The sequence below is a fragment of the Hemiscyllium ocellatum genome, chromosome 5, assembly GCF_020745735.1.
Source record: "Hemiscyllium ocellatum isolate sHemOce1 chromosome 5, sHemOce1.pat.X.cur, whole genome shotgun sequence".
In the NCBI taxonomy this organism is placed as follows: Eukaryota; Metazoa; Chordata; class Chondrichthyes; order Orectolobiformes; family Hemiscylliidae; genus Hemiscyllium; species Hemiscyllium ocellatum.
In genome coordinates this window covers 67,081,056-67,096,593 of record NC_083405.1, presented here as the reverse complement: position 1 = coordinate 67,096,593, position 15,538 = coordinate 67,081,056, and the positions used below count along the sequence as shown (strand labels likewise).

Sequence of the window (15,538 nt, the reverse complement as noted above, 5' to 3'; positions counted from 1 at the left end):
TCCCTATGCGGTCTCCCCTACATTGGGGAGACAGGACGCCTACTTGCAGAGCATTTCAGAGAACATCTCTGGGACACCTGCACGAATCAACCCCACCACCCTATGGCCGAACACTTCAACTCCCCCCTCCCATTCCACCAAGGATATGGAGGTCCTGGGCCTCTTCCATCACCACTCCCTAACCTGGAGGAAGAACGCCTTATCTTCCACCTCGGGACCCTCCAACTCCATGGCATCAAAATGGATTTCACCAGTTTCCTCATTCCCCCATTCCCACTTCATCCCAGTTCCAAACTTTCAACTTGGCATCGCCCTCATGACCTGTCCTACCTGTCCATCTTCCTTCGCACCTATCCTTTGCACGCTCCTCTCCGACCTATTACCATTACCCCCCCCCCCATCCACATATTGCACTCTCAGTTACCTACCCCCCAGCCCCACACCCCTCCCATTTATCTCACCACCCCCCACCCTCATTTCTGATAAAGGGACTTTGCCCGAATTGTCGATTCTCCTGCTCCTCTGATGCTGCCTGATCTGCTTTTCCAGCACCACACTCCCAACTTTAATCTCCAGTCCTCACTTTAGCCATCTCTTGAGTAACAACACAGGGCAACTGCCTGAGGTGTCAGCAGGGGAGCACTTTGGGGCAAGTGATCATAATTCTTTTAGTTTTAAAATAGTTATGAAAAAGGATATATCTGACATAGAAGTTAAAGTTCTGAATTGGAGTAAGGCCACTTTGCCAGAATGAGACAGGAACTTTTAAAAGTTGATTGGGGCAACTATTCGCAGGAAAAGGGATGGTTAGAAAGTAGGAAGCCTTCAAAATGAGATAACGAGAATCCAGAGGCAGTATATTCCTGTTAGAATGAAAGCTGGTAGGAGTATGGAATGCTGAATGATGAGTGAAATTGAGGCTCTAGTCACGAAAAAGGAGGCATATGGAACTATAGATACCTGGGAATGAGTGAATCCCTACAGGAGTGTAAGGACAGTAGGAATATGATTAAGAGGGAAATCAGGAGGACGAAAAGGGGACATGATATCTTTGGCAAATAGGGTTAAGGAGAAACCAAAGAGATTTTACAAATACATTGAGAGCAACATAGTAACTAGGGAGAAAATAGAGCCCTTTAAAGATCAACATGGCCATCTATGTGTGGAACCGCAGGAGATGGCTGAGGTAGTAAATGAGTATTTGCATCGATATTTACTGTGCAGAAGGATATGGAAGCTAGAGAACTTGGAGAAATAAATAGTGATATCTTGTAAAGTGTCCATATAACAGAGTAGGAGGTCCTGGACATCTTAAAATGCATAAAGGTGGATAAATCCCCAGAATCTGACTAGATGTATCCTAGAATGGTCTTGTTGATTTGCTTCCTTAAATGTTAAATACACTATAAAGTGGTTTCTTGCTGAGACAGATATCTTGAAGTTTATGAACAACACTATTTACTCTATCATAAAATCTCAGATTTACACATAATCTGAGTCCTATACTTATTGAACAAATGTGCATTGACTCAATAACAACAATAATAAGGGTGCTAGTTATTGAATGGGAGATGGGCACATTTAATACTAGAATGTCACATTTTGTGATGGCATTTAACTATTTTAAAAAATACATAGTCTGGGAACCATGTAAAAATATATGGTGAATTCAAAAGTAATCTGTAGAACTCATATGCAACTTACCACATGGCAGAGCAATCAAAGTTCACCAAAAGCCATTTATGAGGATTAAAGTTGAAAGAATCTGCAAACTGATAAAACAAATAGAATTGCAAAACATTATTCATAGATATAATGTCCAATTATGTAGTTTCACTATGGTAACAGAGAAAAGGCTCATGATGGATTGGAGATGGTAGAGACAGCTAACTTGTTTTAATAATGATGCAATTATTGATATTCTGGTTAAGCGAACATAATATGCAATGAATTCACAACCCTTAACCGGATGTTGCACACAGTTGAAAAAAAACTGCAAAATTAAAAAAAAGGTTTGCTTTGGTTGTTGAAAATACATTAAGGTGAGTTGGAGAAGGAGCTAAGGATCTAATTACAAAAGATTCAGAATAAAATCTGTTTGGAGCTAAGGGGCAGTTACCAATCAATGATATTATCAGGAATATTTACATGTAAATTCAGAGCCTGTGACAGTATGCAGCTCCTCATTTTTACAGCTTTTGGATGATTGAAACGGAATTCTGCCAATTTTGACTCTTTTTCTCCTATTGATTGATTCTTGATTGGTAATGGGATCAAAGGTTACAGGGAAAAGGCAAGAGAATGAGGTTGAGAAACATATCAGCTTTGATCAAATGGTGGAGTAGACGCGATGGGCTGAATGGCCTAATTCTCCTCCTATACCTTACAGTCTTATGGTTTAAATAAACAAAGAATTGTGGATAATAGAGATCTGAAACCCAAAAAGAGAATTCTGGAGAGACACTGGCATTATCTGTTAGGAGAAAGCCGAGTTAATGTTTTGAATCCGGTGACTCTTCATCTGAACTCGAAACATTGACTCGGCTTTCTCTTCATAGATCCTAAATTAGAGTTTCTCCAACAATTTCTGCTCTTCTTAACTTGCTTGGTTAACTAGAATTGGCTTATCCCCTTCCAAGAATCCCCTTTACTCCCTTGTAACATCCTTGCTATGAGATATGAAATACTTTCTTAAAACATCTGCCACTGTTCCTTAATCGTCTTTGTTGCTAAACCTCTTCCTCAGCCCACTCCAGCCAGCTCTACTCTCATTCCTTTGTAGAGTTTCTTATTTAAGCTTAGCATAGTTGTTTCTAATTCAGATTCCTTCCTTAAAAATGTTGTTTGCTTTGATTTAATCTTAATTGAAACTGTATTTTTAATCCTAATCAATCATAAAATGCAATGTTCTATAAACATCACTTTATGTACATTGCTTTTATTACATGCCTAATTTTTGGGAACCTACAACGATAATTACCCTTAGTTTTTAGTTACCATGCAAAAACAATGACTTGTATTTCATATGCTAAGATTGATTTTTAAAATTAATGGCCAGAAAATCCCACGAGCCTACAGGCCTTTGTGATTGGCCTCAATGTTATTTGATGCTAGACCAAAAAATGTGCTTTATAATATGTATGTACAAAGGCATAATAGAATTAAAGTCCTTGTGATTATAAGTCCAATGGATAGTTGCTCCATTGTCAGATGCAAGACATAAGGCTTATTCTTTACTGCAGTAACTAAAAAACATCATAGGACTTTCTATTTAATCTACCTACTGTTGAATTATTTTTCATTATTTCCTTGTTGTCTGGTTATTGTTTGACCTCTTGGCTATTTGGCAATATTGAATACTGTTTACTATCCAGTGGATATAATCATAATGCATTAGTCATATTACAGACTTACTGAAAGGATATTAATGCAATATAAACAATATTTGGTATACAGATGGTACCTTAGAATATGCTGTTTTCTTGACTAATAGATTGATTGAGAGGATGCAGAATGGCTTCAGGTATAAGGGATCTTAGCTACAGGAGAAGCTGGAGTTGTTCTCCTATGTTCCAAAGGAAGTTGAAGGGAGATCAGATAGAAATGTATAAGGGTAGGTAAGTAACAAATACCTTATGCCATTAGCGAATTGTCTCAGGTCGAAAGCAGACAAATTTGTGGTTTCAGGTAAAATATAGGAAAGATGTGACAGCATTGTTTTTATACATGCAGCAGTAATGAAGAGTGATCGAAGCAAAGGCGATGAGATATTTCAAAATGAAATTGGATAGGAACACAACGGAAATAGCTTGCGATGTTACAGGGATAGAATCTGGTGCTGACACCTACTGGAATGCTCTACAAAGAGCTGACATGGATGTAATGTGTTGAATAGTCTCCTTCTGTGCTGTTACAATTTGAAGACTGAATGTGATTCAGCAGTATATTTTACCTATTGTCTTTTTGTCTTTTCATTCCTGAAAACTGAGGAACAGAATAAAGCTGCCCAACATTGACAGTCCAGAAATGAACCTTGGTGAATTACACAGGGGAGTATGGATAGAGTGAATGAGCCTGGGTGAGGACAAGCAAAGGGTTTGGCTGCCCAACATCTGACATGTGGTCAGCAGAGATTGTACAAGGAACCTGACCTGCAGTGACACCTGGTAGTTCAGATACCTGTTTATGAACAGAGTTTAATCTAAGTGGGACAGAATTTGCAAATCTATTATCTCATGGAAACAAAGAAAATAGGAGCAGGAAATGGGCACTCAGCACTTTGAACCTGGTGCACAACTCAAAATGATCATAGCTGATCATCCAACTCAGCACCCTGTCCCTGCTTTTTTCCATATACTCTTTGGTCCCTTTAGTTCTAAGAACTATATCTCAGTCCTTCTTGAAAACATTCAAAGTTTCGACCTCAATTGCTTTCTGTAGCAAAGAATTCCACAGGCTCCCCACTTTGTGAGTAAAGAAATTTCTCCTCATCTCAGTGCTAAATGGTCTACCCTGTATCCTTAAACTGCAACCCCTGATTCTGGACTCCCTGGTCATTGAGACTTTCCTTCTTGCATTTATTCAGTCTAGTTCCGAATTTTATAGGTTTCAATCAGATTTTCCCTCATTCTTCAGAACTCCAGTTGAATATAATCTTAACTGATCTAGTCTCTTTTCATACATCAGTCATGCCATCCCAGTAAACCTTTGATACATCCCTCTGTAGCCAGGACATCTCTCCTCAGATAAGTTGATGAAAACTGCACACAGTACTCCAGGTGTGGTCTCACCAAGGTCCTGTACAATTGCAAGAAGATTTCCCTGCTCCTGCACACAAATCCTCTCATTATGAAGGCCAATATACCATCAGCCTTCTTCACCGCCTGCTGCAGTGACATATTTACCTTCAGCAACTGGTGTACAAGGATACCCGTTGCAGCACCTCCCCATTTCCTAATCTATTGCCATTCAGTTAATAACTTGTTTTTCTTTCCAAAGTGGATAACCTCACATTTATCCACACCATACTTCATCTGTCACACATTTGCCAGCTCACTCAACTTTTCCAAATTATACCAAACCATCTCTGCATCCTCCTCACCATTCACCCTCCCACCAGCTTCGTGTCGTCCACAAACTTGGAGATATTACATTTAGTTTCCTCATCTAAATCACCAATATATACTGTGAACAGCTGGTCTCCAAGCACTGTTCCATGCATTCCCCATGAGTCACTGATTGCTACTTGGAAAAAGACCTGTTTATCCCGATTCTTTCTTTCTTGCCTGCCTGCCAGTTCTCTCGCAATGTTAATTAAATGCCATGCACTTTAATTGTACATGCTAATCTCTTATGTAGGATCAAATGAAAAGCTTTCTGAAGATCCAAACTATCATGTAAAACACAGTCCGGATTGTTCAAGATAATCTCAAAAGACATTAACTCTAAGATCAAACTAACCAACACACCCTATATTTTATTACCATCCATGTGCCTATCCAAGAGTCACTTAAATGTCTTTAATGTATCTGACTCTACTACCATTGATGACAGTGCATTCCATACACACACCACTCTCTGTGTAAAGAATCTACCTTTGACATCTCCCCAAACTGTTTTCCAATCAGCTTAACATTAGGCTCCCTCATCATAGCCATTTCTGTAATGTGAAAAAAAGTCTCTAGCTATCCACTCTACCTATGCTTCTCATCACCTTGTACACCTTTATCAAGTCACCTCTCATCCTTCTTCACTCCAATGAAAAAGGCCCTAGCTCCCTCAACTTTTCTTCAAAAGACATGCCCTCCAGTCCAGGCAGCATCCTGGTAAATCTCCTCTCTAGAGTTTCCACATCCTTCTTATAATGAGGCAACCAGAATTGGACACATTATTCTAAGTGTGGTCTAACCAGGGCTTTATAGAGCTGGAGCATAACCTCATGGCCCTTAAATTCAGCCCCCCGCTAATGATAGCCAACATACCATATGCCTTCTTAACAACTCTATCAATTTTGAGGGATCTATGGACATGGACCGCAAGATCCCTCTGCTCCTCTCCACTGTCAAGAATCCTGCTTTTAACCCTGTAATCTGCATTCAAATTCAATCTTCCACAATGAATCACTTCATACTTTTCCAGGTTGAGCTCCACCTGTCACTTCTCAGCCCAGCTCTGCATTCTGTCAATGTCCCATTGCAACCTACAACAGCCTGCCACACTATCCACAACTCCACCAACCTTTCTGTGATCGGCAAACGTACTAGCCCACCCTTCCACTTCTCATCCAAGTCATTTATAAAAATCACAAAGAGCAGAGGTCCCAGGACAGATCCTTGTGGAACACCACTGGTCGTGAGCTCCAGGCTGAATAATTTCCATCTACTAACACCCTCTGTCTTCTATGGGCCAGGCAATTCTGTATCCACACAGCCATTTTCTCAGTATCCCATGCCTCCTTACCTTCTGAATGAACCTACCAAGAGGAACCTTATCAAATGCTTTGCTAAAATCCATGTCTATCAAATCCACTGCTCTACATTCATCAATGTGTTTTGTCACATCCTCAAATAATTCAATAAGGCCTGTGACGCATGATCTGCCACTCGCAAAGCTATGCTTTTCCAAATAATTATAAATCCTGTCACTCTGAATCTTCTCAAATAATTTGCCCATCTCCGACGTAAGACTGACTGATCTGTGATTCCTAGGTTTTTCCCTATTCTCTTTCTTGAACAAGGGAATAACATTTGCCACCCTTCAGTCATCTGGTACTACTCCAGTGGACAGCGAGGATGCAAAGATCATCGGCAAAGGTACAACAATCTCTTCCCTCACTTCCCATAGTAACCTTGAGTATATCCTATCTGGCTCTGAGGATTTATCTCTACTATGATTTTCAAAATTGCTAGCCCATCTTCCTTCTTAACATCAACCTGTTTGAGCATATCAATCTGTTTCACGCTATCCTCACAAACGACAACGTCTCTCTCACTAATGAATACTGAAACAAAGTATGCATTCAGGAACATCCCCTACCTCCTCTGACTCCAGGCACAAGTTCCCCAATCAGTCCTACCCTCACTCTGGCCATCCTCCTGTTATGCAGATAAGTGTAGAATGCCTTAGGGTTTGCTTTAACCCTACCTGCCAAGGCTTTTTCATGCCCCCTTCTAAGTTCTCCGTAGTCCTTTCATCAGTTCCTACCTGGCTACCTTGCAACCTTCTAGAGCCCCGTCTGATCGTTGCTTCCTCAACCTTAAGTAAGGCTCCTTCTTCCTCTTGACCAGACATTCCACATTACTTGTCATCAAGGTTTCCTTCACCCTACCAACCCTTCCTTGCCTCAGTGGGACAAATCTATCTTGCACTCACAGCAAGTGGTCCCTAAACAACCTCCACATTTCAGTCCTGCATTTCCCTGAGAATATTTGTTCTCAATGTATGCTCCACAGTTCCAGCCTAATAGCAATGTAATTCCCCCTCCCCCATCTGCTCCTATCATTCTCAATGATGACAGTAAAGATCAGGGAGTTAGGATCACCAAAATGCTCTCCCACCGAGAGATCTGACACCTGACTTGGGTCATTGCCAAGCATCAAATCCAATACAGCCTGCCCTCTAGTCGGCCTATCTCCAAATTGAGTCAGGAATCCTTCCTGGACATACCGGACAAAGTCTGCTCCAACCAAACTATTTGCACTAAGGAGGTTCCAATCAATATTAGGGAAGTTGAAGTCTTCCAATGACAACAACCCTGTTACTTCTACACCCTTCCAAAATCTGTCTCCCAATCTGCTCCTCCACAATCAGATGGGCCAAAGAGCTGAGGAGTGACAGTTGGTGTTTAATTTAATAAGTGAAGTGCTGCACTTATGGTGATGTCCTGGAGAGTGTTGTTGAACAAAGAGACCTTGGAGTGCAGATTCATAGCTCCTTGAAAGTAGAGTTGCAGGTAGATAGGACAGTGAAGAAGGCCTTTGGCATGCTTTCCTTTATTGGTCAGAGTGTTGAGTACAGGAGTTGGGAGGTCATGTTGTGGCTGTACAGTACATTGGTTAGGCCACTGTTGGAATATTACATCCAATGCTGGTCTCCTTCCTATCGGAAAGATGTTGTGAAACTTGAAAGGGTTCAGAAAAGATTTACAAGAAGATTGGAGGATTTAAGCTGAATAGGCTAGGACTGTTTTCCCTGAAGCATCGATGGCTGAGGAATGACCTTATAGAGGTTTATAAAATCATGAAGGGCATGGATTGGGTAAATAGACAAGGTCTTTTCCCTGGAGTAGGGGAGTCCAGAACTAGAGGGCATAGGTTTAGGGTGAGAGGGGGAAATTCTAAAAGGGCGTAAGGGGCAACTTTTTCATGCAGAGGGTGGTGCATGTATAGAATCAGCTGCCAGAAAAAGTGGTGGAGGATGGTACAATTACAACATTTAAAAGGCATTTACATGGGTACATAAATAGGGAGGGTTTAGAGGGATATGAGCCAAGTGCTGGCAAATGGGACTAGATTAGGTTGCGATATCTGGTCGGCATGGATGAGTTGGACCAAAGAGTCTGTTTCCGTGCTGTACATCTCTATGACTCTATGTTTCTGTTGCTATTGAGGGGTTTATAGAAAACTCACAATAAAGTGACTGCTCCTTTCCTGTTTCTGACTTCCACCAATAAAGACTCAAACTGTCCTCAATGACCTCCCTTTCTGCAGCTGTGATTCTATCCCTGATTAGCAATGCCACTCCCTCACCTCTTTTACCTGCCTCCCTATTCCTTTTGAAACACCAAAACCTCAGAACATCCAATAACCATTCCTGCCCCTGTGATATCCAAATCTCCATAATGGCCACAACATCGTAGCTTCAAATACTGACCCATGCTCTAAGTTCATCACTCTTATTCCTGACACTCCTTGTATTAAAATAGACATACTTCAACTGATCACACTGACTGCAACTTTGTCCTATCAACTGTCTATCCTTCCTCACACTCTCTGAACTCTGTACCTGCCTGTTCACCAGCTACCCCACCCTCTGATCCATAGATCCAGTTACCATTCCTCTTCCAAGTTAGTTTAAACCCTCCCGAAGAGCTCTAGCAAACCTTCTATTCAGGATATTGATACCCTTCCAGTTCAGGTGCAACCTGGTCTCATTGAACAGGTCCCATTTTCCCCAGAAGATGTCCCAATGATCCCCATAACTGAAGCCCCTCCTCCTACACCAGCTCTGCAGCCTTGTTTAAGGCTGCACTCACTCTCTGTTCCTAGCCCCACTAACCCACGGCACCAGTAGCAATCCTGAGATTACTACCCTGCTTGTCCTGCCTTTTAGCTTCCAACCTAACTCAGTATATTCACTTTTCAAGTCCTCATCCCTTTTTCGAGCTTTGTCATTGGTACCAAGGTGTACCATGACTTCTGGCGGCTCTCCCTCCCCCTTAAGAATCCTGTAGAGTCGATCCGAGACATCCCTCACCCTGGCACCCGGGAGGCAATGTATCATTCAGGGGTCTTGTTTGTGACTACAGAATCTCCTGTCTGTTCCTCTAACCATTGAATCCCCTATCACTATCACTGTCCTATTCTACCCCCTTCCTTTTTGAGCCACAGAGCCAGGCTCAATGCCAGAGACCTAGCCGCTGTGGCTGTCCTGTGGTAGGTTGTGCCCCCGAACAGTATCTGAAGCAGTATACTTATTATTGAGGGAAACAGCCAAGGGGGTCTCTGCACTGTCTGTCTATTCGTTTTCCCTCTCCTGATGGTCACCCAGCTACCTTTATCCTGTAACTTAGTTGTGACTACCTTCCTATAACTCCTCTGTATCACGCCCTCAGCCTCCTGAATGATCTGAAGTTCATCCAGCTCCAGCTCCAGTTCCCTAACGTGGTCTGTAAGGAGCTGGAATTGGGTGCACTTTTTGCAGGTGAAGTCAGCAAGGACACATCCTGCAGGAGGAGCATGCAGTTGGCTTAGCTTCCATCCCCTCTGCTCCCTGGCTTCCTTCCCGACTGCCCCCTGGTTCGCACTCACTCAACTCCCGCTGCTGATGGATAATATCTGATGATCAGTCAGTGCAGCTTACATCCCCTGACTGAATAAAAACCTGTTGCTTGTTCCCTACGTCTAAGTAAGACCTTTCAACACTTTACATAATATATTACTCCTTCATTTATTTCTGTACAGAGTAGGTTGGAATTTTGGTAGGACAAATAAAAAAGTTGTATATTATCTAAATGGAGAGAGATTACAGAGCTCTGAGATGCAAAAGGATCTGGATGCCCTTGTGCATGAATTGCAAAGGTGAAGCTGCAGGTACAAAAAGTAATTAGGAAAGCTAATCAAATGTTTTTATTTGTTGCAAGGCCTTTGAATACATAGATAGAGGATTACACTTCAGGTATATAGGATATTGGTGAGACCACATCCAAAGTACTGTGTACAGTGTTAGTCTCCTTATTTGAAGAAGGGTAGAAATACACTTGAAACAGTTCAGGGATTATTTATCAGAGTAATACCTGGAATGGGTGGGTTGTCTTATGAATAAAGGCCATACAGGCTAAGCTTGTTTAGAAGTGTAAGAAGTGACTTGCTTACAATGTAGCAGATCCTGAGAAATCTTGACAGGGTCAATGTGGAAAAGATGTTTCCTCTTTTGCGAGATTCTGGAACTAGGGGTCACTGTTTAAAAATAAAGTGTCATCCATTTAAGACGTAGATGAGGAGGATTTTCTTCCCTCACAGAGGTCTGTAAGTGTTTGGAATTCCCTCCCTCAAAATGTGGTGGTAGCAGACCCTTGAATATTTTTTAAGGCAAATGTAGATAAATTCTTGATAGTGAAGGGTGGAGGTAGGGATGCAGAAGATTATCATGATTGACAGGAATATGGAGTAATCAGATCAGCCAGGAACAATTTGAAAGGCGGAGCAAGATTGAGTGATAAATGATCTACTCCTGCTTCTAATTTGTGTATTGAATGTTCATTTGCTTTATCTTATGCTTTAAGCCAACATTTTGCATGCACGTCCAGATAACAGTCTGGAATATCTCAGGATTTGGGTATGTGCACATACATTGTCATTGAGACTGCTTGCTCCAAATCCCTAAGTAAAGATCTTCCATTCCCTATGTACTGTAACACTTTTTTATTTACATATGTACGTAGCAAGTTCTTAGATTAGATTACAGTATGGAAACAGGCCCTTCGGCCCAACAAGTCCACACCGACCCGCCGAAGCGCAACCCACCCACACCCCTACATTTACCCCTTACTTAACACTACGGGCAATTTAGCATGGCCAATTCACCTGACCCGCACATCTTTGGACTGTGGGAGGAAACCGGAGCACCCGGAGGAAACCCACGCAGACACGGGGAGAACGTGCAAACTCCACACAGTCAGTCGCCTGAGGTGGGAATTGAACCCAGGTCTCTGGCACTGTGAGGCAGCAGTGCTAACTACTGTGCCACCATGCTGCCCACTAATACAGCTCGCTAGATGTAAGGTCTAAGATCTCTGAATTCACATTCTCATTTTAGACTGATATCAGAGTCATGTGGTCAATTGCATCATGATTATTTAAATGATTGCCATTATATCATAGACACCAGGCTAAATAAAACAACCTAGGGTTCTAGTATGTATTGTCATAGAGTCATAGAGACCTACAGCACAAAAAAAGGCTCTTCGGCACCAGGTGAAAACAATCACCTTTCTATTCCAGTCCCATTTTCCAGTGCTTGGCCCACAGCCTTCTATGCTTTGACATCATAGGTGCACATCTAAATACTTTTTAAATATTATGAGGGTATCTGCATCTACTGAATGAGTTCCAAATTCCCACCATCTTCTCGGTGAATATTTTTTTCTTCCTATCTGCTCTAAATTTCTTGCCTCTTAGCTTAAATCTCTGACCCCGATCAATGACCACACCATCAAGGGAACAGTTTCTTCCTGTTTACCCTGTCTATGCCTCTAATAATTTTGTACATCTCAATGTCAGCCCTGTTACATTTCCTCTGCTCTAAGGAAAAGAATCCAAGTCTATCCAATCTCTCTTCCTAACTAAAACTCTCTAGTCCAGGAAACTGCCTGGTAAATCTCATCTGCACCCTTTCCAGTGTTATCACATTCCTCCAATAATGTAGATTCCAGAACTGTACACAATACTCCTGCTTCACTGTTTCATACAGTTCCAGCATCAGCTCTCAGTTCTTAAACTCTGTGCCTTGCTTAATAAAGGCAAGTACCCTATATGGCTTCTTAACAACTTTATCTATCTGCCCTGCTACCTTGAAAGGCTGAAGGACATAAACATAAAGGTCTCTCTGATCCTCAGGCTTCCCAGAGTCCGACTATTCTTCATTGTATTCCCTTAACTTGTTTATTTTGCTAATGTGCATCAACTCACAAATCCAGACTGCATTCCATTTGACACTGATCAGCCAATTTGACCAGTCTGTCGATACTGTCCTGTAATATAAGGCTATCCTCCTCCTTGTTTACATCCTCATCAGTTTATGTATCATCCACAAACTTACTGATCAACCCTTTCACATTCAAGTCTAAATCATTTATATACCACAAACAGCCAGGGCCGACACTTATCTCTGTGGAACTCCAGTGGTTTCCAGTCACAAAACAACCCCTCAACCAATATCCCCCGATTCTCACCACTCAGCTAAAACTATATCTATTTGACAAATTTCCTTGGATCCCATGAGCTCTTACCTTCTGGAGAAAAAGAAGAACTTAGAAAAAATACAAAGTGGGAGAAATTCTCTAGCCTGGTAGATACCAATTCCAATTTATGGGTTAATAGGTGAGTGGGTATCTTAGATGTGTCCCTTGTAACGTGAATGATGGCTAGCTACATGTGAATCAAGGGATCTTTTCCTGATTGTATACATTATAATTTTCTACAGCAATCTATGAAAGTAATTGTTCATGAACTCAAAAATAGGAAGCTATTTAAGCTTGATCACCAGCTTACATATTAACTTCTAATGTATCCTATGAGTTTTATTTCAATCCTCCCCCACGTCTGTTCAGGTGATAGAAATTTTTACAAACAAATGAATTAAACTTCCAGAATCATTCACTTCTCCATGGACACCTCTGTTAAACCAGTTGATAAGAAACAACACATGAAACATTTCAGCATTTTCTTTAACATCTCCAACAGTAATATTCAAAATATAGTTAAAGACTTGTGAATAACAGCTTTGTGTTACTTAGTTACTTTTAGACCTTTTCCTCTCCCATTTTTACTGATGGAATAATGCCCATTGTCTGCATACGATTTGTATTTCTGGCTTCAACCTGCATCAAATGTTAAATTTGATCTCTCTCTGTGCACCTTCCCTGCAGCTGTAACACGGTATTCTGCATTCTGTTCTGCTATTCTATTGCACTTTGTATGATACTAACTGCCCAACAGCGGTAGTGCTTATTTTTCCCCAGCACCCATGTCGTGTGTGTGCAGGTGTAGGACACACTGAAGAACAATAAGTGTATAAATCTTTATTTATATTCCACCACCAGGAAGAAAGGAAACATCCAAGTGGCCAGTGACAAGCAATGCCATTCTCAAAGGGCAATGCTGTATGATCAAAAAAGTGAAGGGGATTAAATCAAAATAGGGTTGGAGGGGAAAATAAAACACTCCACTCCACTCGGTGCCACCTCTCTCTGAACAGCTCAAGGGTGTTGGTGGACACTGCGTGCTCTTTCTCCACAGGGCTCAAATATAACTACAGAAGAGGGGCAGGCAATCGGCCCTAATGACCTCCAACATGGCCCGCTGACTGGACCTGTTTATGACCAGTTTGGCCAGGCCCAGGAGCAGACCCGCGAGGAGATCCTCTAACCTACCCCCACACCCTCCCCTTTCAAACCGGGTACCCAAATGTTAGGAGCGTGTGGCTGAAGTGCAACCAAAAACAGAGATGAAGGTTTGTAAGAAAATCAAAAAAGGAAAGCAAAGGCCCACACACAATATGTACATGGTCCACAGAAGCCACAGCACCACAGAACAAGCAGTTGGGCTGGGAGGCCATGAACCAACGCAATCTGCGGTGGATGAGGGAAAGCAGGTGGATGGTATGCAGTAGCAGTCTGTACATGACCTGCCATTTCATGTCCCTAAAGGGGACAAAACTAAAACTCCAAAGGCGGCTCAAATTGTGAAGCACAGGTTCCTGTGAAATTCCAACCGGGCAGGGGTTCACGCAGATGGGATTCCACAGCATACCTGAGTATCCTCCAACTGGTGCACTATGTCGATCCGAGCACTGCCGTTTTAAGGTGTTGAATGGCAGTGCCACGAACTGGACTTCTACTGCTGCCCTGCTTGCTATATCCTGTGGCAATGTCTAGCCCAGGCCCCCACCATCCAGCACGTCCCCAACCCTGGTCACCTTCGCCGCCACGGCCCTCCCCTCCGACAGCCACTTGAACCCGCGAGTACAGAAATGCGGATTCCTGAGCAATGGCTGCCCAATGACATCTGCTACTCCTGCCGGAGGGAAGGCGCAATGCAATTCAACCATGCTGCAGACAGTGATCAGGTCATGGTAAAAGACAGGCAGTTGCCTGAGAGCGACCTCCAAACCCATCGCGGTCAATGAACAGGAGCTACGTGTCATAGTTGAGGTTACCTACCTGGCAGAAAAAATATGTCGCCGGGGCCCACCACCTAGGAGGAGGCTCAACGTAAAGGTATCGCTGCCAAGTCTGAAAGGGGAAAGTCGCCAAATGGTTGCGAAGACATACCAGCGACTGACCGCCCTCCTCAACAGGAAGTCTTAGAACCTGTGCCATGACCCAGTGCATCTTTTTATCCCAGAAGAAATGAACCAACGTTCTCTGGATGTCAGCGACAAAACCAGGAGGAGGGATCAAAGGGACTAGCCAGTACCACAGCATGGCAGCCATGAGTTGGCTTATGACCAGCACTTGACTCCTCTAAGACAGCACTTGGAGCAGTCCTGTCCACTAGCTTAGGCGAGCTGAAACTTTGGCCTCCAGCTCCTGCCAATTCATCGGCCAGGATTCCTCTGCTGGCTTCAGGTACACAACAACATCTTTCACTGTGTCTCAATACATGTGACAGCAATAAATCAATCAGTCAATCATTTTAATTTGGATATATAATATATTCAATCCACCTTAGCCAATTTATGAATTTCCCTCGCAGAAATGTAAGTAACATCAGCAAGTACTACCTTTTTCAAAAATATACTCCTTACTATTAAGTGAGTTGCGTTGAGTTAGAATACTGCATTAAAACTGTCACCCTTACCTCCACTCCATTTAAAAGAGGTCTGAACTCTGGACAGATAAAAGCACTTCCTGCGTAGGCAGCATCAATGTGCATCCACATATTTTCAGAAGTGCCTGAAATATTACACATAAAATCAATTACATTTTATGCTTCATTAAGTGATCATCAGAAGCAAGGAAAACAAAGGAACTGAAGGAGAGTAAACATTCTAAGGGAAAATGTTGACATTGGCCGAATATGAATCTTATGATGACTAA

General features: G+C 42.3%; 1 protein-coding gene across 4 annotated transcripts in view; it reads right to left on the bottom strand.

The window, feature by feature from the left end:
* ddc (dopa decarboxylase) overlaps positions 1-15,538 on the bottom strand; it is a 129,465-nt gene that overhangs the window by 39,213 nt on the left and 74,714 nt on the right. For all 4 annotated transcript variants that reach the window (XM_060825494.1, XM_060825493.1, XM_060825497.1 and 1 more), the window contains 2 exons: positions 15,300-15,394; positions 1,705-1,772 (listed from right to left, as the gene is read on the bottom strand). In XM_060825494.1, coding sequence (XP_060681477.1) covers positions 1,705-1,772; positions 15,300-15,394 — 163 coding nt within the window. The remainder of the gene's footprint in view (positions 1-1,704; positions 1,773-15,299; positions 15,395-15,538) is intronic.